The 25646-nt window shown below is 42.2% G+C and overlaps 1 protein-coding gene and 1 long non-coding RNA gene across 2 annotated transcripts in view; one reads left to right on the top strand and one right to left on the bottom strand.

Moving 5' to 3' along the window:
* Nucleotides 1-1058: 1058 nt before the first annotated feature.
* LOC140728936 (N(4)-(beta-N-acetylglucosaminyl)-L-asparaginase-like) lies at nt 1059-24401 on the bottom strand. The gene is made up of 9 exons (XM_073048048.1): nt 24067-24401; nt 14743-14896; nt 12415-12527; nt 7828-7940; nt 7569-7686; nt 6332-6407; nt 4648-4755; nt 2889-3022; nt 1059-1303 (listed from the first exon to the last, which is right to left on the bottom strand). Exons 1-9 carry the CDS (start codon nt 24251-24253, stop codon nt 1209-1211), a joined length of 1098 nt encoding a protein of 365 aa, XP_072904149.1. The 5' UTR covers nt 24254-24401; the 3' UTR covers nt 1059-1208.
* LOC140728938 (uncharacterized) overlaps nt 17170-25646 on the top strand; it is a 70970-nt gene continuing 62493 nt past the window's right edge. The window contains exon 1 of the long non-coding RNA XR_012099216.1: nt 17170-17453. This is a non-coding gene — a long non-coding RNA (uncharacterized lncRNA). The remainder of the gene's footprint in view (nt 17454-25646) is intronic.

Below are 25646 nucleotides of genomic sequence, written 5' to 3' on the forward strand. Positions count from 1 at the left end.
ATACACATTCTAGCTTGGGAATATTTCAGTAGACTTTGACCTAGAACCCTCCTCCTACAGCATCATAAGAGTTCCTTCCTTCACCAGAGAGCTGCAGTGTTTTACCAATTAGGAGTAGGCAATAAATACTAGCCCTGCCAGTGATACCCAGATGAATGAACTTTTAAAAGTTGTTGGCTAATCTATAGAGTACCAAAACAATGCTTAACAACTGCATTCTTCAACTACTTCATCAATTGCCTCACTCCATTACATCAGAAGCAGACAGAAGGCAGTTTCGGTGGTGCAACGCGATGATAATGTAACAAAACCATGATGATAATTAGTTTAGACAATAATTAGCAAGTAACATTACTCCCACAAGCTTGCCAGGAAATGATAACTTCCAGCAGGTGAGATACTAATTGATGCACCATCAATAACTCTTGGAGATGTGAGGTGAGATGTAGGCTTTTATTGGCTGGAAGAAAGAACAAGCAGCAATTGACCACCACACTACATCCTGGAGACTGAGGCTGGGGCTCAGGCTCCAATCGCCTTTATACTGGGGTCCGTGGGAGGAGCCATGGTCAGTGGGAGCAGTCAGCAGCTTGGGGGGGGGGGGGGGGGGGGGCGTGTCCAGACAGTTCTATGTAGTTCACCACACTAATCAAAGTTGTCAGGACAATCCCCACTGTCCCTTACTCATGTGACATTAACTCTAACCCAAGGGTCCCAGTTGGTCAGAAACCAGCCACATTGCTTAGATGCTGTTTATGATTGAAAATATTCTTGCCACAAAATGAAACACCATAACAATCATTCTTATTGTACCGGATGTTTAAAACTCACTTCCTGGGATGACTTAAGAGTGCAAGTGATATAATTCCCACAAAGGCACAGTATCTTGATTAGAATGAATTGGGGGAACCTAGTTTACTGAGAAGTAAGGACATGCAGTAAGATGAGGGCACTAAGCATATTTACAAATATGCCACCTTGGTCAAACTGCAACACAGCAGCACATGTGATGAACAACAAATACAACATGCAATGGACACAAGCTTCATAAAAGGCTCTAAAATCTTATAAGTTTAATCTGCATGCACATAGAACTCTGTAGGAACATTAGCAGATTTTTAAAAAAATTGGCATTTATATTCAAAAGATGATTTGAGTTTCACAAGTTGTAGAATCCTTTAGAAAATGACAAATGGATGACAGCAACTTTAAATGCAGTTCACTATCTTTTCTGAAGCTGTTGAGGGATTGTATATCATAAAATGAAACTGATCTAATGTTGAAGATTTGCTGCATGCAACACCTAAAAGAAAGAAGAAAAATTTCAGAAAAACTCATTTGCAGATAATTTACTGCATCTAAATCAGGCTTGAATCACTCTTTTTTAAAAAAAAAGTCAAATGACCTTGAACTGTATATATTTCTAAATTAGTAGAATGAACTGTTCTCAGTTTTGTGTCACACTATAAGTAAAATCATGAAATAAAATATCCAGCAGCTCAATCAGTGTCAAGAGGAAGGAGAGAAGCAGAGTTACTGTTTCAGATCAATGATTTTACTTCAGTGTCAATAACTCCAAAGTTTCCATCTAGGAGTGTACATTGTGTACACGTACACTTCTCACAATGTTTTTAATGTTCCTTTTCATTACCTTTGAAATTTCACAAGACAATACTAAGCTTCCACCAATAACATTGGTCCCAAATTCAAAGAAGCATTCACCTTGTAAATGGCAATTGCTGAACCAATTGGCTCATGTTTCAATAGCCCATATTTTTGCTTACATTCTTAGTTCAGCCTTCATCTGTGGTATGCAACTACTGTTGGGTTAGTTTTTAAATTACTCAAGGTCTGAACACTCATTTGTTCAAATAATTAGCTGCAAAGGAGATACAAAAATCCTGCTTAAACTAATACTGTAGTGTCCCTGGTTGCCTAAATTTAAGTATGTTCTTGCTGTCCTATCGTGTTGCCAACCAATTTTCAATGTAAACACTGGTGAAAACTTTAATTATTGTATCATATTTCACCGTGTAATAATAGATTCATGTATTTATGATCAGCCAGTAGACAAATTACTGAACACATTATTCAGAAATAAGTTGTCACCATGCTTTAATAAAACATCAAGGTGCTTCACATTAGAATTCCTAAATAAACTTTGACACTGAATCACATACAAGAAAATGGGCCAGTGGTTACTGGAATGTATTGGCAGTTCAGAGTCAAACTAGGTTTCCCACATGAACACTGGTCCAGAACATGGTGGCCATTATACAGTAGGACTCAGACTAGGACTAAAGACCTTATTGTATCAGATTGGACTCTACACAAGAATAACATTCTTTGATTTCAATGGAGATGCAAGGAAGGTAGGCAAGCATCAACACAAAAAATGTAAACTTGCTATTATAAGCCATATCTGGGTACAAATGAGTTCTATTTTTATAGATGTATGTGTGTGCGCCCTTAACACTTGGTGGAGTCATGACAAGCTTTTTGCACCGATCTTTTTGGTGATTGCTCATCACACAGCATGTCTTGGACATCTGAAACCTGATGGAGCCCATCCCTCTCCAGGTATTTTTATAGATATCCATTATTTTATTTTGTCAAGTAAGTACACACAAAAAAATTGCTCAATCTAACAATTATACCTCCACAATATTGTAATGAATGGCACCAAAGGCATACAAGACTGATATAAAAGAAAAGTCAGTGTCGAGATGGAAGGAAGAGAGTTCCTGCCATTCATAGGAATGGACATATATTGAACAGAACGAATTTGAATGCCAGAACAGTTTACTCATGGTTATTTAATTTCTATATGGCTTTAGCATTTCTTCATAATACAACAATTTCAGATTAACACTATTTCAAAGACTTACCATAATTCCCTTCTGCATTAGCACAAATTAATGCCCCAAAAAAATTTGGGTAGTGCTTTTGGATTCTTCTAATAACTCTCTGACAAGCCGTGAGTGGGTCCATCCCCATTCTCATATATTCAACTGCCTGGTAGCTTATTTGTAGGACAAAGAAAAAGAATCAAATTAAGATCGAGTGAAAGTAGGAAGAAACCATGAAAGTATTTTCAAACACTGATTTTTTTTCCCAGAACAAGCTTACCAAGTTTATTTTCTGCAAAATCAGCAGCATTTAGTATAACTAAAGACATATTAGTTAATTAAACATTAAAAAAAAAATCACTCCAAAAGTTTGATCTTTGGTGGTGGTGTACTGCGGGAAGATCTACTGGAGATTTGGACCTAGCAGAAACCAATACCTGCTGACATTAACAGTGAGGTTTTATAATATTTAATCAAATAACTCATTCTCTATTAATGCCATTGCCTGTCAAAGGGTGAGATACAATTCGTAAATACTGTATACTCAAAAAACTTAAATTCTGTTCCCTCTGCCTTTCATTCCAGAACAAACATTTTTACTATTTTCTTGTTCTAAGCCTAGACTTTCAATCCCAATTTTTTCAATGTTGAAGTCAACATTTTGCTGTTCTTTCTTCCCCCCAAGGAATTTCAAAATAAAATTGTTTGACTTCCTCACTGATTGCTGCAGTTCTACCTTCTTCCCTACAATTTCAACGAGCATCTTAAACCCAAAATCTATTTATAAACAATTAGGTATCTTGGCTCTTTTAAGAGTTCCTGCTTTTTAACTACCATTTATTAACTAATCTGCTTTCTTGTGTATGGTTAGATGTCAAATATGGAAAGGTTCAGATCCAGCTGTGATGCACTCATCATCTAGACTCAAAGGGAGGTGATCAGTGCCAATGGAAGTAAAAGACATGAGTTTTTTTACATTGACACACGGGCAAGAGAACCTGCATTTTGGCATACTTGAAGAAGTCTATTGAGACTTTAGGGTACTGCAAATAAATTTTATGCTATAATTAATATTTAGAACTTAAGCATGCATTTGATTAAATATATTTATGTAATCCATCAAGGAATCAAAGTGGTTTCTTTGTAAAGCTGTCCTTTGTGCTAGAGAAAACAGAGTTTACAGATAAGACCCATCCCTGCCTCCCAATCCCAGGCTGGCACTGCCCACAAACACCAAGCCAGATTCCCCTCTTAGGTCAGCTGGATGGAAAAATACAAGGAAAAGTAAACAGAGCTCCTTGGCATCATTATCATTTGCATATGATATCGGAGTTCCAAGAAGTTACAGCACATGAAGTCAACGATATTGCTACATAAAGAAAACTAGCAAAAATGATTATTAAACTGCAAAGAGATAAAATTAAGTGTAATTGCCACCCCACCCATCCAAAACTTTCACTGATCCATTGCAAACATTCGAAGTGAGTAAGATGGTATGATTTATCTCTTATGCTTGTATTAATATTTCCAGCTCTTGCCTTCATGTAATTCATGATAAGTATAATAAAAAGCATTAAAATCTGTTATTCACGCTGTCCTTTGATTAAGTAGCAGTCTTTTCTTCCCATGCTGATCTTTGTGCAGAAAGATGGACACATAATTTTAGATAAAGACTGCCTCTGAGGTAGCTACAGGTCACGTTTTCAAAATCAAAATTAAGTATTTCAGCTTAACTAATAGTTCACAATCAATAAACCATATTTTACCAAATGCAAGTATAGACAAAAGTGATACTTACCTTGGAAGGAATCGCATCATAACATCACCATTTCCAGTTGCCGCTGCAGCTCCTGCTGTGCTATCGGCGTAAGCACCTGCTCCAGCTATTGGTGAATCCCCTACACGGCTGGGAGAAGTACAAATAGAACATCTAATAGTTGTCATTTTGCACAAATTATTGTTTCTAGATATTAGATTGCATTGTTGTAAGTGGTAGAGATAGTATCCAGGTTCAACTACACAAGCAATATTAAATTAGGACCAGAATTAGGCTATTTGGCCCATTGAGTCTATTTCAATATTCCATCAAGGCTGGTTTATTACCTCTCTTAACCCTATTCTCCTGCTTTCCCCTTGTAAACTTTGACACCCTTCCTAATCAAGAGCCTGTCAGCCTCCATTTTAAATATACCCAATGACTTGGGCTCCACAGCCATCTGTGACAATGAATTCCACAGATTCACAACCCTCTAACTAAAGCAATTCCTCCTCATCAGGGCTGATTTAGGAATGAATATGCACCTAGATCAAGATCACCACCACCCAGGTTATGCTCTCTTCTCGCTACTGCCATTAGGTAGAAGGTACCAGTGCCTCAGGACTCACACCACCAGGTTCAAGAACAGTTACTACCCCTCAGCCATCAGGCTCTTGAACAAAAGGGGGTAACATCACTCAATTTCACACTCCATCATTGAAATGTTCCCACAACCAATAGACTGATTTTCAAGTCTCGCCATCTCATGTTCTCATTATTTATATTTATATTTGCATAGGTTGTTGGCTTCTGCACTCTGGTTAAACACCCTAGTTGGATGGTCTTTCACTAATCCTGTTATAGTTACTATAATATAGATTTGTTGAGAATGCCCACAAGAAGATAAATCCCAGGGTTGTACATGTTGACATATGTACTTTGTTAATAAAATTAACTTTGAACAGTTAAATTATGACTATAAATTATGGACTATCAATTTAGTAATGCATTTTAGATATACAATCCTTAATATAAAAAGTTGGTCTTGAACTTGGGATGCTCATGACAACTGCTAAGTGCTCGGGTAAATTTAACACTGCCTCAAAGCAACCTTTATCAATTAATTTAAAAGGCAATGGATCTCATCTAATTGTCCTGTAAATTTGCCATAAAGTTCCTATTTGGTGCAGGATCATACCAATTCAGTTTTCTCTCAAAACAGCATTATAGATAGGGTTTGAATCCATTTACTCATTAATCAAAGGGATCTTCATGTATGCACTGGGTACATTTGAGGGTATCAAAGCACTCGAGTGTCATCCTGTTCTATAAGTATGTTGAATGAGGCTGCTGCAGCCGGCACCAAGAGCAGGCAGCAGGCAGGAAGAGTGCAGAAGTTTGAAATTGCTCTGCTCCACTGAGTTTTATCAGGAGTTCAGTATTCCAGCAGTGATAGACTCTCAGCACAGAGACCAAACACACCAGCAAAAAGGGTGCTTGCAAAGCAGTGTCAAAACTGCAAATGGGAAAAAAAAACCTTACGTACCAGTAATGCAATTCCAGCTTGGCACTGCAAGCTCTGGTTCTGTATTAATATAGACAAGCATAGCCAAAGATAGTGCAAGGAAGATTAAAAATAGTATTTGGACCAGCAGCTCTAGCTATCATAAGACCATAACATGCAGTAAGAGAAGTTGTTTACTTGTCACAAGTCATAAATACGTACCCTGGGATTTTATGGATGAGACCATTAGTCGATGTCCCTGCAGCAATAGTTCCATTGCTCTGAATCACAATCATACCTAAATTCAAAATATAGATTAAAGTGAAATCATGGATAAATTCCCCTTTTTTTAAAAGATCTATACTATACCTTTAAGTTAAAAATACCAATCATTTTTATATCCACAAAAATAAGAAAAGGAATAAGTAAAATTGAAGTAAAAGGAGATCAGTTGAGAAACTTTCCATTAGGTCGAATAATATCCTACACAAATAAAGACGGTTGCATTAACTGGAGGCCAAATCATCTTAGACCCAAGACACTCGTGCGAAAGTTCTTCAAGGCAGTGTCCTATTCCATTGGCTCTGCTTACTTTTCCACCCATTCATTATAATTCCGGAAGTGAGGAAATTCACTGATGATCTCAGGTAAAATTGCATGAATCAGGAAGCAGTTTACGTCCAGGTGTAGCAAGGAAATGGGTATCATTCAGTCTTATTCTGATACATGGGAAGTAAAAATACCTGGTAAACAAAGGTCACACAATACTGGCATCCTTTAGCTATCCTTGATCATGCATGTCAGCACCCTATCATCTGCATCATGATTAGGAGAGTGGTGGTGGGGTTTGATTACAAGAGAAAGTTGGAGGCCAAGTATTCTGCAGAGTAACTCTGCAGAGCTTGAAGGGCTTGCTACCAACTTGAAAGGTAGAAGTTAGGAGTGCCATGGAATGTTTCCCGCTTAACACAAAATACTAGCAGAATTCAACAGGTCAGGCAGCATATTTCTGTTACTCTGGATGTCCAGCATCTGCAGAATCTTGAGCTTATTAATGCTTTCAACAAAGCTCAAAATCACCAACAGCTTTCATATGAAGCAACCCGTTTGATTGGCACTCCATCCACTGGACTATATAATAACGCACACTACCAGTGACTAAATAACACGATTCTATTGCGTACCATGTGCAAAACATTGCATTGGCTCACAGCTTTGACATTCAGCAGGAACTATACGAGGATCACATTCTCCTGGCTTGGAATTGTATCACTGTTTCAGCATCACGCCTGTGTCAAGATCCTGTTACTCCTTCATTGTGGAAATGGACAAATAACTAAATCACACAGACTGCAATGGGGGCTTACCACTATCTTCCCAAAGGAAATCAGACATAAAAAGCTAGTCATGCCAGTGATAGCTAGATACCATTCAATATAGAATAATAAGAATAAATTACCAATGGTGTCATGGCTCTGAAATTTTACATGCGGTGCTAACTTTACAGGTCGTTCTGGTCCCAGATCCTTCACTGGTTTGTAGGGGCCACACAAAGTTTCAGACTGTGGCGAGACATTCTGTGAAAGTCAATCATTTTCATACAGCAGGTTAGCCGTCAACAGTAGGGATGGACACAATTTAACTTCAAAGCTGGCTTCCCATTTTAAGTTTGTCTAAAATATCAAGCAGCAGTTATCTTTCAAGGAAAGGGCACTTACCTTCCTGAAGTTGGGTTGGCAGTTTTGATTCAACCAGGTTGAGAACAGGGACAAAGACCGATTTGTTTTCAGATCCTCGCTGAGAAAACCCATATTTTCAGCAAAAATTGATGCTGTCAGAAAAATATTATACTTATATTAGACCTGATTTGGTTTATATGGAGTGAGGGAAAAAAAAGAGGGTTGACCTGATGATGAGGGAAACAAATAGGATAGATAGTGAGAATTTATTTTCCCATTAGCATAGATGTTTATAGCGGAGGATCTAGCTTTAAAGATCTTGAGATTTAGAGAGTCTGAGAAAGCACTTTTTCACCTAAAGGGTGACTGAACCCTGGAATACACAGTTGAGGGAACGTGGAGCAGAGGTACTCTCATATTTAAGAAGTATTTAGATGAGCACTTGAACTTTCATGGTAAAGACAACTGTGGGACAAGTACTATAAATTAATAGCGTAGCCAGGGAGCCACAGTAGCATGGTGGTTAATGCGACACTATTACAGCTCAAGATGTTGGAGTTCAGAGTTCAGTTCAGGTATCCACTGTAGGAAGTTTATACATCCTTCCAGTGAACATGTCAGTCTAAAGGTGTACCAGTTAGTAGGTTAATTGGTCATTGTAAATTGTCCTGTGATTAGGCTAAGCTTAAATAGGTGGGCTGATGTGCTGCAGGGCTCATTAGCTTGGAATGGCCTGTTCTGCGCTGTAGCTCTAAATAAACTAAAGGAGATCGATGGTCAGCAGGTCAAGTGGGCTGAAGGGCCCGATTATACTGTTACAAGTGCACGTTATTGTTTGAACATTTCAAATTCACTTAAAATATGATTTTACAAATACAGAAAAGAATTGAAGATTCTGGTTGTTTGAGAGTACTTCCCCACATAGAATAATAAAGTCTACAGCACAGAAACGGGCCCTTTGGTCCACCTTGTTCATGCCAACCATGCTGCCTACCTTGGCTAATCCTATTAACCAAGATGGGTATTAAGCCCATATCCCTCTTTCCTTTTTCTGTCTAAGTATCTGTCATGTGGCAATGGTTTCAGCAACAATTGCTGTGATACACTAACTGTTACAGATTTCTAGTTCACCACCTCTACCAACTCTCACACAGCCAATTTTGCATCCAATTTACCAATACAACTCAGATCCCTTGTGCCTGAACCATCTGGACCAGGTACTATGTTAAACCTTGTGAAAAACCTTACAGGAGTTCACATCTACTGCCTCAAGAATTCAATCAGATTTGGGAAGATAGGTTCTTCCCTACCAAAAAAGAATGTTGACTCCTCCTAATCAGTCACAACTCTTCCAACTGAACATAAATCTTGTGCTTTAGAATCTTCTCCAACAATTTCCCTACCACTGGCTCATCAGCCACTAATTTTCAAGTTTTACATCTCTGCTCCTTTTGAACAAGGGGATTACACTGCCTATCTCCAGTTTTCTAGTGCTCTTATATGTGACTAATGAAGATATTAGAACCCCAGCTATCTCCTCCCTTAACATCCTTGGGTGTATCCAATCAGGTCCTGGGGATGTATCCATAAATGTGTGTGAATATTTTGTCATTCCTGGTACTGAAATAATAGAATACTCCTCCTTTAACTCTCCAACCTCAACATCCTCCTCCCTGGTGAATAAGAAGTCCTCATTTAGGACCTCACTTGTATCACCTTGTTCCATACATGGGTTACCCTCTTTGATTCCTGAGAAGACCTACACAGCCCTTAGCTTTCCTTGTCATATAAGCTCAGTGGGCACTTTATTAAATACACCTGCTCATTAATGCAAATATCCAATCAGCCACTCCTGTAGCAGCAACTCAATGCTTAAAAACATGTAGACATGGTCAAGAGGTTCAGTTGTTGTTCAGAGCAAACATTCAAATGGGGAAGAATGATTACTGGTGCCAGACGGGATGGTTTCAGCATCTCAGAAACTGTTGATCTCCTGGGATTTTTATGTAAAACTGTCTCTAGAGTAGTAATTACTAAACTTTTTATATGCTGTGGACACCTACCATTAACCAAGGGGTCCATGAACCCCAGGTTGGGAACCCCTGCATTAGAGTTTACAGAGAATGATGCAAAAAGCAAAATCATTCAGTGAGTTGCAGTTCTGTGGGCAAAAACACCTTGGTAATAAGAGAGGTCAGAGAATGGCCACACCAGTTCAAGCTGACAAGACGATAACAGTAACTCAAAAAACCAGATGTTACAATGGTGGTATGCAGAAGAGCATCTCTGAACACAAAACACATTGAACCTCAAAGAGAATGGGCTACAGCAGCAGAAGATCATGAACATACACAGAATGGCCACTTTATTAGATACAGGAGGTAACACTGAGTATATTCACAAAATATTTTAGGATTTTCCTTAATCCAACCTGCTTGTCCCCTAACTCCACCCCTACCGCTCCCCTACCTGGTTCCATCTGCCCATCATTCATCAACATTCCTCCTCCACTATCACCAGCTGGCCCTTGCCTCACACCTCCCACTCTTTTCTTTATAGTGGCCATCTCCCCTTCCCACTCTCATTCGTGATGCAGGCTGTCAACCAGAAATGTCGACAATTCTTTTCCTTCCCATATATGCTGCTCGATCTGCTGAGGTACTCTAATAGTTTACATTTACCTCCTGAATCATATTTGCTAAAGTTACTTTATGACTCCTTTCTACCTTCCTTATTTTTTTTTTTTGCTTTTAAACACCTCCCTCTCGTCAGATTTGTTTTCCTCTTTATTCATTATTTATCATGTGTACATCAAGACACACAATGAAAGTCTGCCTTTGCTGTCACTTTGCTGCACACTTGAGTGCTCGGGGTGGGTGCTGATGCTTTTTGTTTTGCTGGTGTGGTAGGGGGATTGCTGCTTGCTGCCGCTTACATGTGGGATGGAGGGGAGCTGGGGGGGGGAATGTCATTCATTCTAGGAGGGCACTCATGTTTTTCATGGACAGGTGCAAAGAAAAAGCATTTCAGGATGTATATTGTATACATTTCGCTGACATTAAATGTACCTCTGAAACCTTTGAAATGCACTGCTTGTGTAAACAACCAGAATAATCTAAGGATACAATAATATGCCCACGATGTTCAGCAGAACAACGACGACGACGACAAAACAAGCCCCTTTCCTCCCTCCCAGACAGACAGACACACACTCATACACACCTGGAATAGCTGCTTCCAATCTACCTCTCCCAGGTCTTGTCCTATACCATTAAAATCCACCTTCCCTCAGATTGGGGCCCTAATTCAAGGGCTAACTTTATCGTTCCAAATGACTGTTTTGAACTTGATCACACAATGGTCATTGTACACAAATACACTTCAATCACTTGCCCATTTTCATTCCCTAATATAAAGTCAAGCCACTGCCCTAGTATGTCTCTACATATTATTTAGCATGAACTAGATGGGCTGAATGGCCTGATTCTGAGCTATAGTACTCAATGACACCGAAGCAGGACCTTTAGCTTATCAGTCCATGCCAAACCATTGCTCTGCCTTAGTGCCATTGACCCACAGTTGGATTATAGTTCTCCATACCCTAGAAACAGGACTGATGAAGGGTCTTGGTCTGAAACATCCACCGTTTACACTTTTCCATAGACGCTGCCTGACCTGCTGAGTTCCTCCAGCATTTTCTGTGTGTGTTGGGTGCAGTCTTTCATTGATTCTATGGTGTTTCTTGTATTTACCGTGAATGCCCAAAAGAAAACGAATCTCAGAATTGTATAGAGTGACATAGATGTACTTTGATAATAAATTTACTTTGAACTTTGAAGTTGGTTATACATCATCACTAAACGAGTCTTGTCCAAAGAAAGCTCAACCCGAAGTTGCTGCCAATGAGCAGCAGCTGTGGGGAGAAAGGAATTCCTATTGTTTCAGGTTGAAACCCAAGATCAGGTCACTCTGCCTCTCACAGAACTATTTATTACTAGTTAAGTTACAATTCATCTCCTTACAATACTGCTTATTTTTAGAGTGGACTCCCAGACATTAATTAATTCTGGGAACTTTAAAAAAATCTAAATCCCTTTATAACCAGAAAAATGAAGTTCCTGGTCCCAGTGCTTCAATACTAAAAACCAATGTAGTTTAATAAACTGGGTCAAAGAAATTTAAAAAACACTTCTTATTTTTAATGCAGACAATTCATCGCTTTAGAGACTAAAAGGATATTAAGTAATTTTTGATTTGAATATATCTATTTCTGAATTTATCATTTTAAGCACCTTTCAAGGTGTCAGCCATGGTTAATAAGCAGCACTCACACTGAGCTAGAGGTCTGAATATAATTCCTAGTTGGGACAGTACAGTGCAATACTTAGCCTGCACAGAATAGAAGAAGTGTTGGTATGTTGGAGTGTCTATTAGAATCAAGGTTCAATCAGGAAAGCTTAAAAGATCCCAAGGCACTATTTCAGTGAAAAGTTATTAAGAGTATCAAGCCCTGTCTAACTTTAAAATCCTCAATAAACATTACAGGCAAATTATAAAGTCTTGCTACATGCATATTCCACCCACTTTACCCAAGAGCAATGTGAATCAATAACAGCAAGGGATTACCTGACTCCCCTACCAACAGTGAATGAGTGGTATGCTCCATCACTGCCCGAGCTACGCTAATCGCACTCTTAATCCTTCGAAGGTTTCCAACTCCGCCAACCTCAATCGTGTCACTGGGGATGCAAAATGAAGATGAATCATGATGATGAGTCGGAGGATGAACTTGTGTGGCCTGACCTTCCCTCTGTGGTCAAGCTTGGCTATTGTCCTCCCATTCTTAGCTTCCAAACTTCAAAATGGAGACAGAGACAAGAAGATGGTGTAGAAACACAAGAGGCTGCAGATGCTGGAACCTGATAAGAAAGGAAGGTGATAAATGGATCCAGATCCTGGAGGGATGATGGACAGATGGACCCAGTTGAGGAAGTGGTTAGGAGACCCAGTAGGTTAAGTTTGTGGGTGATAGGCAGTTGGAACCAGGTGGAGGAAGGGAATAAGACTGAGTAATGAGGAGTGGCAGGTTTACGGTAAGAGGTCCAAGTCTTAATGTATTAACCAATCAGGGAGTGATTGGTTTCTGGAATAAACTGCCAGAGGAAGTAGTGTAATCAGATACAATTACCTGCTTTCAGAGACATTTAGACATACATTAAACATTGTGATCTCCAAATCTGGCAAATGGAATTAGTGCAGTTGGGTGTAAAGATCAGCATGCCATGGTGGTGCCAATTCAGTGCTTTATGTCTCTAATACAGGGTTTCCCAACCTGGGGTCCATGGCATAAAAAAAAAACATTGGGAGCCCCTGATCTATAACAACGACCAAGCTCCACAGCCATCTGGGACAGAAAACTCCAAATATGGCCTGCTCTCCTCACTTCCAAGTCCGACCCCTTTTTTGTGCTTCTGTACTCCCTGGTCCTTGATTCCTCAGTCGGGGGAAGTATCCTTCTCACTCCTTAAAGGTCTTGACCGGCTGAAACTGAGAGCTCTCTACATTTGGATAAGGCAAGTATAAAGTGAACTGAATTACTAAATTCTTCCAGCAAACCTGAGGAATTAAATGGTTAAATAATCTGAAGACTAATAAGCAAGTCACTAATAGATGGTAGCTGAAATTACTAGATGTACTGTAGATTAGACACGTCTTTCATGGAAGAAATCTGATATTCTGTTCCATCGAGCTCTAATCATGGCTCCATACTCACAAACAGGGCTGATTATTAACTGAAATTATCTGGTAGCCAAACAATTTCAACAGTAAACTCATGGATAGGTAATGAAAGATATATTATTTCTCAATGAGGTCCAAATCCTGCACAATTGGGAATGACAGCAACCTCTTGGACCTACTGGGCCTGTTGGAAATCAGTAAAGTTTGGTGGATTGGACTCATGGTTATGGGTATTCCATTGGGGTGATTAAGTTAGATCCTGTCGAGATCCAACCAAAGATTTTTATTTTGAAATCTTATTTTACCTTTCACATACACATTTGTAGGAAGTTGATGGATTCCTATAAATACCTTTTAAGTAGGACAATTTGTAGACTTTGAGGGATTGCTGACAAAAGCTTACATAAGAAAAGATATCACTTGACAAAAAGTGGGGACTCAATCAATCTGACATTATTTCCAGGCGAAATTAAGTGGTTTGAGGACCTCATGGAGACAAGGAATGTACTCCCTGGGAATTTAAAAATGAAAGGCCAAAGAACAGAGTAAAAAGCCATCTTTGCAGAAGGTGACAAAACAAGATTTGGAAAGATAGCAAAATCAGGTCACGTCTTGAAACTAGCAACGAAAGACAAATATTTCGCTCCCCATAATCCCATTAAATGGAAATGGATAAAATACAGACCACCGTGATCTAGTAATAACCGTGCACAGGCAAAAGACCAAATGACTGTTTAAAGTGAGGGCGCAGAGTGATCATTTTATTACCTACCTCAAAATAAAGAGTGACATTCCTACTGCACCTTTCACATCCCTCTCAGAATAAATGCAAAACATATGGGGCAGCACGGGAGCATATTCGTTAGCACAACACTTTACAGTACAGGTGACCCAGGTTCAATTCCCGCCGCTGCCTATAAGGAACTTGAATATTCTCCCCATAACCACATGGATTTCCTCTGGGTGATCCGGTTTCCTCTCACAACCCAGATCCTGTTGGTGGGTTAATCGATCATTGTAAATTGTCCCATGATTAGGCTAGGATTAAATCAGGGAATTGCTGGGTGGTGCAGCTCGAGAGGTCGGAAGGGCCTATAATCTCTCTATCTTAATAAATAAATCAATAAACATTCGACAGGGCTTTACAACATTATTAGCCATAAGAACAAGTAAATGTGCTTCACTCTATGCATAACTGCAAGTTCCATTTCTTACCCATTCATTATCAGTGCGTCCAACGTTGTCTCACCGATTTCATCGGGACTTCCTCCATATCCTACAGTGCCACGGCACTGGTCAATCTCACATTGGCTGCAACCTTTCTCCACTGCATCCAGTGCCGATCCACCACTCATAAGAGTCTGCCATGCTAATTGCAATAAACACGCAAATTATTTTAACCTCTCTAACGAGCAGTGATGACATAAACCAAATTATTATTAACATTTACACTTGGAGGTGAGGTTTAGTTGTTTTATGAGAATGTGTGTATTCTTTATAATATTAAGGTAGAAATAAATTTTTAAAAATCTGAACAATAAAGAACATGCTGAATATCACTGAAAAAGTACTTCTAGCTCTAGCAGAGCAGATTCAATGGGCCAAATGGCTTAATTATGCTGCTGTTGCACAGTTGTATGGTTAGGAAGAAATTAATTTCTAGTCAGTAACATTATACAACAACATCAGTGTGCTGTACTCGATCCAAAAGTCCTATTCAGGTCAATGGAAACAATTTAAGGCAGAGTACAACACCCAACTATGCAGCACATTGAACGGGGGTGATGTTTTCTACAAGAGAAACTGATGAGTTGACAAGTTCCTTTCATTCTCCTCCTGATATTCCATCCAGTATGGTATTGCAAACAAGAGAATGTCAGAGAGGAGGGTAGGGAACACAGTGACTGGCAGACACCAACATTTTAGCAAGGAATTGGGAACAGCAGGTTTGCAACACCTGTTACGTTTTGTTTAGAAAAAGCCATGGATAATATTTAGCTGTCTTTTTATTTTAAACTCAGGTAGTCAGTCTAGAATATAAAGGCAAGGATGCAATGCTGAGGCTTCAGGAGATATCTACCAGGCTGCACTTGGAGACTGAGAGTAGTTTTAGAGTACTTATCTAAGAAAGGCTGTGCTGGTATTGGACATGGTCCAGAGGAGGGTCACAAGAATTCTCCTAGAAATTAAAAGGCTAATATATAAGGAGCATCTGGTAGCTCTGCGCCTGTACTCTCCGGGATTTAGAAGGAGGAGGAAGGATCTCATTGAAACTTATTGAATATTGAGAGACCGAAATAGAATGGATGTGGAGAGGATGGGGGAGTCTAGGACCAGAGGGCACAGCCACAGAATAGAAGGTGTCCCTTTAGAACAAAGATGAAGAGGAATTTCTTCAGCCAGATTGTGGTGAATCTGTGGAATTAATTGCAACAGACAGCTGAGGAGGCTAAGTCATTGGGCATATTTAAAGCAGAAGTTGATAGGTTTTGATTAGTAAAGCCGTCAAAGATTATGGAGAGAAGACAGGGGAATGAGGTTGAGAGGGGTAATAAATCAGCCATGTACACTCCCTTACTATTTTTTTGACTTCTTTTGCACTTAGTTTTATATATATTTCTTACTGTAACTCATGTTCTTTTAAATTATGTATTGCCATGTACTGTTGCACCAAAACAGCAAATTTCACAACATATGCAAGTGATATTAATCCTGGTTCTGATTGAGTGGAATTCTCTGCCCTAGAAGATTCCTTGCCTGTTCTTAAACTGGTTAGTTGAAGTTACTGAAGGTCCTGAAAGCTGTTCTTCATCTTGAACTGGGCTTCAATGGAAGGCACCGACGGGGATGCTGATAGAAGCCATGAGCAAATGCATGCTGACAAGTCACCCTTGCACACTGAAGAGTTGTGCTCCGCAAGTCCTCAGGAGAAACAGAGTAGACACTGGAACTGTGAACCAAGATGTCCCAGATAATGAAATGGCAAGAGGTTTCCAGAAATGCCATAGCACTGAATTTGGCAGATGATCTGCTGAACATACAGCCAAGAACAAATAGAAACCTGTCTTGGGTGGGGGAAGAGGGCACAAGTCACATGAAGTGGAAGAGATGAAATCGTCAACTGCAGTTTCAGAAAAAAATTCAAATGATTTACGAGAATATTGTCAGGACCTGAGTTAGAGGGGTTGGGCAGGCTGAGACTTCAGTCACTGGAATGTAGAAGTCTAAGTGGTGACCTTATGGAGGTGCTTAAAACCACAAGGTATGTAGATATGGTGAATGCACACAGTCTTATATGGAATCAAAAGCTAGTGGGCAGAGGTGTAAGGTAAAGGTGGTAACAGAGGCCACTGTGTATATGGAATAAGCTGTCAGAGGAAGTGTTGAGGCAGCTACAATAGGGTAATAGTCATAGAATATCCTTTGGCCCATCTAATCTCAGCCAAACAGTAACAACTTCTATAAAATATCTTAAGTAGTACATGGAAAGGAAAGGTTTCAGAGGGATAAGGATATCAACCAAACACAGGCAAACAGGACTAACTTAGGTCAGCATGCACGAGTTGGGTCAAAGGGCCTGTTTCTGTCTTGCATTAACTAGTAACATCTGAAGCACTGTTGTGGAAAGTCTAAAAACAAAGCAGATAAGATGGAGAGAAAAAAAGCTTGGAAAGTGGATTGAAATCCTTTAAGAAGTATCCTAAGCACAGTTGACCTGTCCACAATGGGAATCAGTAGACTTGGAATAGATAATGGTCTCTGACTTATGCCAAGAAAAGAGCCAAATATGGACCATGTATTTAGCAAATCAGACTGAAGATTGACACCAAAGATATTGGCATCTTCTCTTCTTTTCCAGTCCTGAGGAAGGGTCTCGGTCCAAGGCATCAACTGTTTATTCATTTCTATTGATGCTGCCTGACCTGGTGAGTTCCTCTAGTATTTTGCTAAAGATAATGATTGTTCAGTTAATGGGGACAAATAAAGATTGTGCAAATGAACAAAAAGGTTATTGTGGTCCCGGGCCAGTATTTGTGCTGTGGGACTCGTGATTTTGTTTTTGGCTCTGTGTAAAATCAGAAAAAAGAACAAATGTCACCAAACAAAAAGAATAAAAACTGCGCAATGTGCTGGTTTGCAATCATTACTCCGTTAAAGGTAAACAATCCAAAATAACTGCACAAAGGACACAAGTTTCTAATGATTAAACACAGAGATGCACATCCTGCTTATTATCTTTTGTAACTTCAAAACACTAAGCTTATTCAAAGGAAGACACAGGAGTCCAAAATGTGAATACAACTTTGTGTTTTACTTCAAGTGCATGTATTGCATATGTAATTCACATATTATACATATAACCTGTAATAAATTTAAAGAACAAGACTGCTTACTCAAACGCTACTGAAATATTAAAAACACAACACTCCTCCGTGCTTAGTTATAAACTCCAGCTCAATATAGAATACATCTCAACTATATACACTGTATACTATATAATACAACTACCATATACAAACATCCACAGCATAGTATATTTTAAATTGTCCTGTTCAGGCCTAAAGGTTTAATCGCCGTGCAGGCTTTCTTACTTTTGTGAGATATAGTCTTTCCTGACTCTACTTAGCAGGTGAGACTTGTGGCTGCGAAACAATCTTAGGTTCTGGGGCCAATCCATGGTGGTTGTAGGAGTTGATTCTGGGACTGCAGGAAGTGGTTCTGACAGCAAAAGCCACCTTTCTTCTCTAAGAATTGACTCTGTTCTCCTCAACTGATTGAGGTGTTGCCTCCAGATGATATCAGACACAATCTCCACTGTGTATGAGAGTAGACTAGTTCAGTCCTTAATCTTTCTAAGTACCTACTGTTGGTCACCACTGTAGTCCCTCGCCAGAACTGCTTGTCCTGGAGTGAAACATTGAGCTTCCGAGCTGGAGTAGTCTTCGGCTTGTCTCTGCTGTATGTCCCGCGTACTCCGTCTGAGATTAGACTTGAGGAAACCCAAGCTTGAACACGTGGGGCGACCCAGGAACAGCAGAGCTGATGAGTTGTTGGTTATGGAGTGTGCTGCATTATGATATGCAAGGAGGGAATCGGCGAGCTTCCGGTTCAGTGTTAGTGAAGTGTGTTCTGCTGACATTGCTCACAGTGCATTCTTCAGACTCTGAACAAACCTTTCCACCAAATCATTTGTAGCTGGGTGGTATAGTGCAGATGTAATATGTCTTATTTCATCACATCAGCAGTTTTCAAGGCTGTAGTGGAGGCTACCAGGAATACTGGCCACTTTGTAGCTGCACCTACTACTACGAAGAAATATGTATCCAGGATTGTTCCAGCAAAATCAACATGGATCCTCTGCCAGGGCAATGCAGAACATTCCCAGGGATAGAAAGGCTCTGTTCTTGGAAACTTGTGCACATTTGGCATCCCATACGGTGCATTGAAAGCTGCTCAATCCGCTGATTTACCCCAGACCACCAGACAAAGCTTTCATTTTAACCATGACCAGCACGTAGCTCCTCCAGCACTATCTCTTGGCTTGGATGGTACAATAGCTCTCAATCCCCAAAGGAGGCAACCACCATCAAGGGCCAGTTCAAAAAAAAAGGGGGGGATCTTGAGTTTCTGCTGGAAATTCCAACCACTTTGGGTGACCATGTAGATCTGAGAGTGTGAGGTCTTTATTGGTTTCCCTCTGGATTATCTCTACCATAATAAGGCGGCTTTTGATTTGCGTTGGGGAGAATATGTCAAGAGGAGTATTTTGTAAATTTTTCAAGTATTCTCTTTTCCAACGGACAGTCAATCAGCATTTCCACAGTTAGTTGTCCTCTAGATTTCAATCCTGCAATAGTGTCCTCCAAAAAACAGAGCCCATTTCTGCACTTGTGCTGCTGCTGTTAGAGGAACACATTTCTGCAGATTGAAAATGGACACTAGTGGTTGATGAGCAGAAATGAAGGTGAACACTCTCTCATACAAGTACTGGTTTAAAAGGTTTTACACCCCAAACCAGACTCAAGCCTTGTCTGTCAATCTGTATGTAACTTTTCTCAACAGTGGTAAGGGAACTTGATGCAAAGGGTATGGGACGTTCACTTCCATCACTCATTAAATGTGACATGACTATGTAGGTTTTTGTAAATAAAACGGCAGAAGAATTTTAAGTTTATGGGAAATGGCAACATCTCTTTTAGTGTCAACCAAACACAGAACGTAAAGTGCAGTAAAAAAATGTCACTTCATTATGTCAGAGCAGCCTCTCAAAGTGAACCACAGCTCAATGTCAGTGGTTGTGAGTACGCATGTTTCCACCCATTACGTTTACCTTACACGTGCCTCCCCACCCCCCAGAATTCACCAAAACCAGTCTAGTGAGGCTGTCTGGAACTCGGAGAAGCCGCCCGGCTCCGGTCCTATGTTCCATGGGTGGACTCACTGCAGGTGTCTCTGGCTCATCCGTGCGTCGACATGCTCTGTCGTGACACCAGCAGCATGGTAGAGGAATCCTCCAAATCTTGGTGGGCCAGTTTAAGATGATCTACCAAAATACATTCAGGATTATCCATTCCAAAACGTAGAATGGGCCATCGTAAGGGGGCTTAAAGGGATGGGATGTGTGTGTGCATCATGGCGCGTGAAAATAATAAGAGCGTAGGTCAACGGGAACCCAAGAGTGCTGTACGCCTTGATGGGAGGTAGGAGCAAAGGAAATGGATTTACTGAGGAGGGCGGAAGCTGCTGAGGTCAACCAGGTGGTTGTGGCGTCAGGAATAAAATCACCTGGTACTTGTAACAGCTGCCTATATACCAACCCAACCGTGTACAACTGTAGGTCCTCCTTTGGAGCCAGTCTGAGCCCCAGCAGGACCCATGGTAGAAGATCATGCCAACACTCCTCCATCAGGGAAGCCCTCAGGGCAGCCTTTAAGGAGTAGTGAAACCACTCACACAGACCATTGGACTGCACTTGATATGCCGTGGTGTGTTGTAGCCCAACGCCAAGGTTCTGGGACATCGCAGCCTGGAGGTTTGGTGTGAATTGGGGACCAGAGTCAGATCAAAATGAGCAACCCAGGCGTTGATGAACACCCGAGCCATGACAGTGGCCATCATTGATTTTGAGGGATGACCTCTGGCCACCTAGTGGTACAGCCCACCATGGTAAGGAGGTGCATGAAACCATGGGAGAGGGGAAAGAGGACCAACCAGGTCCGCTTTGACATGGTCAAATCATGGCTTAGGGATCTCAAAAGGCGCCAACGGTGCCCAAACATGATGGTTAATTTTTGCCTGCTGGCAAGCCACACAGATTGCAATCCAATCACGCACATTCATCCAAGGCCACGTCAAACAAACTTCGGTGCAATCAGTTTCTGTGAGACTTTCTGCCCGTATGCCGAGTGGCCATGAATTGAGTCAAAAACAGGCTGTCTCTAGTTTGCAGGCACTATGGGGCAAGAGTGACCGGTTGAGACATCGCGCAGGAAGGAAACCTCAGCTTCCCCAAACTTAATATGTATAAGATGATGAGAGGCATTGATCGTGTGGATAGCCAGAGGCTTTATCCCAGGGCTGAAATGGTTATCATGAGAGGGCACAGTTTTAAGGTGCTTGGAAGTAGGTACAGTATAGAGGATATGCCGGGGTAAGTTTTTTTTAAAACATAGAGAGTGGTGAGTGAGTGGAATGCGCTGCTGGTGACGGTGGTGTTGGCAGATACGATAAGGTCTTTTAAGAGACTCCTGGATAGGTATGTAAAGCTTAGGAAAATAGAGGGCTATTGGGAACCCTAAGTAATTTCAAAAGTAAGTACATGCTGTGCCAAACATTGTGGGCCGAAGTATCACACTGTAGTTTTTCTGTGTTTCTATGTTTTCTAATGTCAGCCAACTGCAGGCCCGTAACTGCTGCTAGGTAAGCCTAGAGTAGTCATGACAGTAGTCATAAGCCTAGACGAGTCAGTAGTCATGCCGGCATAATCTACCCCAATGTGTATGGTCTCAATGGATGGCCTTGTGAGGCAATCAGCCACGGCATTATTTTTCCCCTTGATGTGCTGTACGTCAGTCAGGAACTTGGATATGTTGACCAGGTGGCATCGCTGCCATGCAGACTAAAGTTCTGATATGCTGGCCATTGCGTGCACGAGGGGTTTGTGGTCAACTGTGAAGTGGCGACCCTCTGGTAGAAAACGAAAATGGCGGAGAGCCAACTAGAGATTGAGAAGGTGACAGTCAAACATGCTGTACTTCCTTATGGGGGAATGGAGCTGCTGGCTGAAAAAGGCAAGCAGCGGCCATACACCTCCGACCAACCGTTCGTGCACAGCACCCACGGCACAGTCTGAAACGTCAGTAGGAATGACTATAGGTGTGTTGGGGAGCAGGTGCACCAGTAGCGTCGCATTGAAAAGAGCCCGTTTGCTGTCATCAATTGCTCTGCTCATGTCCACTGACCAGTCAGGCATGGGATTAGGTGCATTGCCTTGAAGGGCACTGTACAAGGGGAGCATGCGTTCAACAGCTTGTGAAATGGTAATAGAAATTCACCATACCTAAAAACTCCTGCAGTTTTTTTTTGTGGTGTGGGGTGGTGGGGAAATGATTGGGGGGGGGGGAGGTTGTGGGTTGCACCTTCTGTGGAGGTGTGATGGCTGAGAAAATCAATGGTTGACCACCCAAACTGGAACTTAGCAGGATTAATAATCACCTATTTTGGCTTAAGTGCTCGAAAAGCGTGTGGAATTGTGATAGGTGTTCGGGTTTGGATGTACTGGCAACTGGTATGTCATCCAGGTACACAAAAAGAAAAAATAAGTACTTTAATAGAGAGACCATCGGCCGCTGTAAAGTCTGTGCTGCATTTTTCAGCCCAAACAGCATGTTTAGAAACTCAAAGAGGCCAAATGGGGTTATCACAGCCATTTTGTGAATGTCCTCCAAGCACGCAGGCACCTGATGGTAGCCCCTAATTAAGTCAACTTCAGAAAAAAACTAACTTTCCGGCTAAGCATGTCAAAAAGTGCTGGATATGTGGAGCCGTATAATGAATGGGCGTGGTGACCTCATTAAGGTGTCAGTAATCACCATAGGGGTGGCAACCACCAATGCGCTTAGGGAACATGTGAGAGGGCAAAGCCCAGGGGCTATTTGACCTGCAGATAATGCCAAGCCTTTCCATGTTGGCAAACTCAGCCTTTGCGGTTGCCAGCTTTCTACATGGACCGGCAGGCCAGATGTGGAAATGTGGTGCTCGACCCCATGTTTTGTGACTGCAGTTGAGTACACAGGCTTGATGAGGTTCAGGAATTCTCCCAGGAGTCGAGTAAACGCTCATGCAGTAGTGGTGCATGCGCTTCAGAGTCATGATGAGGAACTTACTGGGGGAGCAGGGTAACGGTCCAAAGTCCTTAACATACAGAAGCCAGCAGTTCTTCAGATCGACTAACAGTCCTTGACCATACAGGAAATATGTGCAAAGCAGAGGTCTAGCCAATTTAGCCAGGACATAGTCCAATGTGTAACGTGGTCCATCAACTCTGAAGGCCGAGCATCCCCCAGGCCGAGCAAGGAGAGCGACATTTTTTGCACTCAGACTCCAATAGTCTAATAGGGGCATTGATCGTGTGGATAGTCAGAGGCTTTTTCCCAGGGCTGAAATGGTTGCCACAAGAGGACACAGGTTTAAGGTGCTGGGGAGATGTCAGGGGTAAGTTTTTTGTTTAAACGCAGAATGGTGAGTGTGTGGAATGGGCTGCCGGCAACGGTGGTGGAGGTGGATACGATAGGGTCTTTTAAGAGATTTTTGGATATAGGTACATGGAGTTCAGAAAAATAGAGGGTTATGGGTAAGCCTAGTAATTTCTAAAGTAGGGACATGTTCGGCACAACTTTGTGGGCCGAAGGGCCTGTATTGTGCTGTAGGTTTTCTCTGTTTCGATGTAATTGGTGAATCTTCAGCGTCCGGTATTTATCACGTTCAAGCAAGCTCACCATGTTCACTGCCATGGAACTACTGAGCAACGCTACTACCTAGTAATATCTGCTGCTGTCCACGGAGGCGCCTCGCAGCGCCAACTGGACCTCGGCTTGCACTGACCAAGCGGCGGCATTTTGAATGGCTCGTGAATAAATGGCAGAAGTGTTTTAAGTTTAAGGGGAAGGTAAAACATAAAGCGCGATTTTTTAAAAAGTCATTACGTCATCACGTCAGACCAGCGTCGGTGGTTGTGAGTTTTGTATGTTTCGATCCCGGATGTTACCGAATAACGTTACCAGGAGGGGAGGCATCCCAGACAAACTTCACTGCGGATCATAATCGGTTAATAGTATCGGACGTCACTGTTTCCTTTACCTTTTTAAAAACCACCTCACCGCATTGTCTATTGCCATTTCTTCTGCGTATATCCAGTAATTATTTACATAAAGAACAAAAATGGTTACCCAAAACGATATATTACTCTTGCACTACCGAAACATTAAATGCATAACAGGGCAGTTCACGGACGGCGAGGCGGCAGCCCCGGGCACTCACCCTGCTCCGCAGCGTCGTGGTAGGGCCAGGTGATGAGGACGAGGGGCAGCTGGGCGGCCGCGACCGAACACCAGATGCTGAGCAGAAGCACCAGTGGAGCTTGGCCCAGACAACCCATGGCAGTGAGTTCTGAGTTCCCGCTCCAGCAGAACCGGCGTGTGCAGTGCTGTTTCACGGGTTTGGTCATAAGATCTACGCGCAAGGAAGGACCACCCCCTCAACACCGAGCAAGCGTTACCTGCTGATGCACCATCAATAACTCACGCTGAGACTTAGGAAACGAGATATCGGCTTTTATTCACTGGAAGAATAAACAACACTACATCCTGGGGAAAATGAGGGAGAGCTGCAGCCCACAGTCGCCTTTATACAGGGGTCTGTGGGAGGAGCCACAGGAGCAGTCAGACAGGTATATCTAGTTCACCACATTCACCCCCCCTTTGTTTTAAAAAAGTCCCCAAGTATATTTACAGGTTAAGTCTATCAGGTGGTCGAATCGTTCGCTGCGATCTACGTAGCTCCGGCTGCAATTGCACAGGAGCCGGAGGTGGTGATTGCACAGGTGCCGGAGGTGGTGTTTGCACCGGAGACGGAGAGTGGGTTGGTTCTGTCCCAACTGGAGGTGTCAGGGATCCCTCGCGTGTGTGCGAGGTCCCCGGAATAGACGCGTACGAGATGCCCGGTACATGAGCGTCGTGAGGAGTCTGGGTGTGGCACGGTGTGTGCGGTGTCACCTTGGGTACAGGGTTCATAGTTACCGTGGAATGTTCGGGGTAGTGGTCTGCTGTTCCGGCGGGCGCCAGGTCGCGGACAGAGGCCGTGTCCTCCCGCCCATCAGGCAAGACCACGTAGGCATACTGGGGGTGGCATTAGTGGACGTACACAACAGGGAGCGGATAGAGTGGAGTGCCTCAGGGAGGACCTCCTGCCATCGGGAGACCGGCAACCCTTTCGACTTAAGGGCTAAAAGTGTGGCCTTCCACACTGTGGCATTCTCCCTCTCCACCTGGCCATTCCCCCGGGGATTATAACTCGTGGTTCGACTAATAGCAATGCCCCTAGCCAGCAGGAACTGGCGCAACTCGTCACTCATAAGGAAGGACCCTCTATCACTGTGGACATAGCAGGGATATCCGAACAGAGTGAAGAGCTGGCACAGGGCTTTTATGACCGACGTGGTAGTAGTGTCGGGGCAGGGAACGGCAAAGGGGAATCGTGAGTACTCATCAATAATACTGAGAAAATAGACATTGCGGTCGGTGGAGGGAAGGGGGCCCTTAAAGTCAACACTCAGTCGCTCAAAAGGGCGGGTGGCCTTGACAAGCTGCGCAGTGTCAGGACGGTAGAAGTGCGGTTTGCACTCAGCGCAGATCTGGCAGTCCCTGGTCATCGTCCTGATGTCCTCCAGGGAGTACGGCAGGTTCCGGGCTTTAATGAAATGGTAAAATCGGGTGACCCCCGGATGGCAAAGATGGGCATGAAGGGCATACAGCTGGTCGAGCTGTGCGCTAGCACACGTTCCCCGGGATAGGGCATCAGAGGGTTCATTGAGCCTGCCAGGCCGGTACAGGATATCATAA

This window comes from Hemitrygon akajei, chromosome 6, assembly GCF_048418815.1.
Source record: "Hemitrygon akajei chromosome 6, sHemAka1.3, whole genome shotgun sequence".
NCBI classification, from domain to species: domain Eukaryota; kingdom Metazoa; phylum Chordata; class Chondrichthyes; order Myliobatiformes; family Dasyatidae; genus Hemitrygon; species Hemitrygon akajei.

What these genes read in the sequence shown, in the direction of transcription:
- LOC140728936 (XM_073048048.1), bottom strand. Translation starts at nt 24,253, where the DNA reads ATGACCAAACCCGTGAAACAGCACTGCACACGCCGGTTCTGCTGGAGC. An exon ending in CCACGACGCTGCGGAGCAGG is followed by an intron (nt 14,897 to 24,066) that starts GTGAGTGCCCGG and finishes TATTGCAATTAG; the next exon opens with CATGGCAGACTCTTATGAGT. An exon ending in GACGCACTGATAATGAATGG is followed by an intron (nt 12,528 to 14,742) that starts GTAAGAAATGGA and finishes TTGCATCCCCAG; the next exon opens with TGACACGATTGAGGTTGGCG.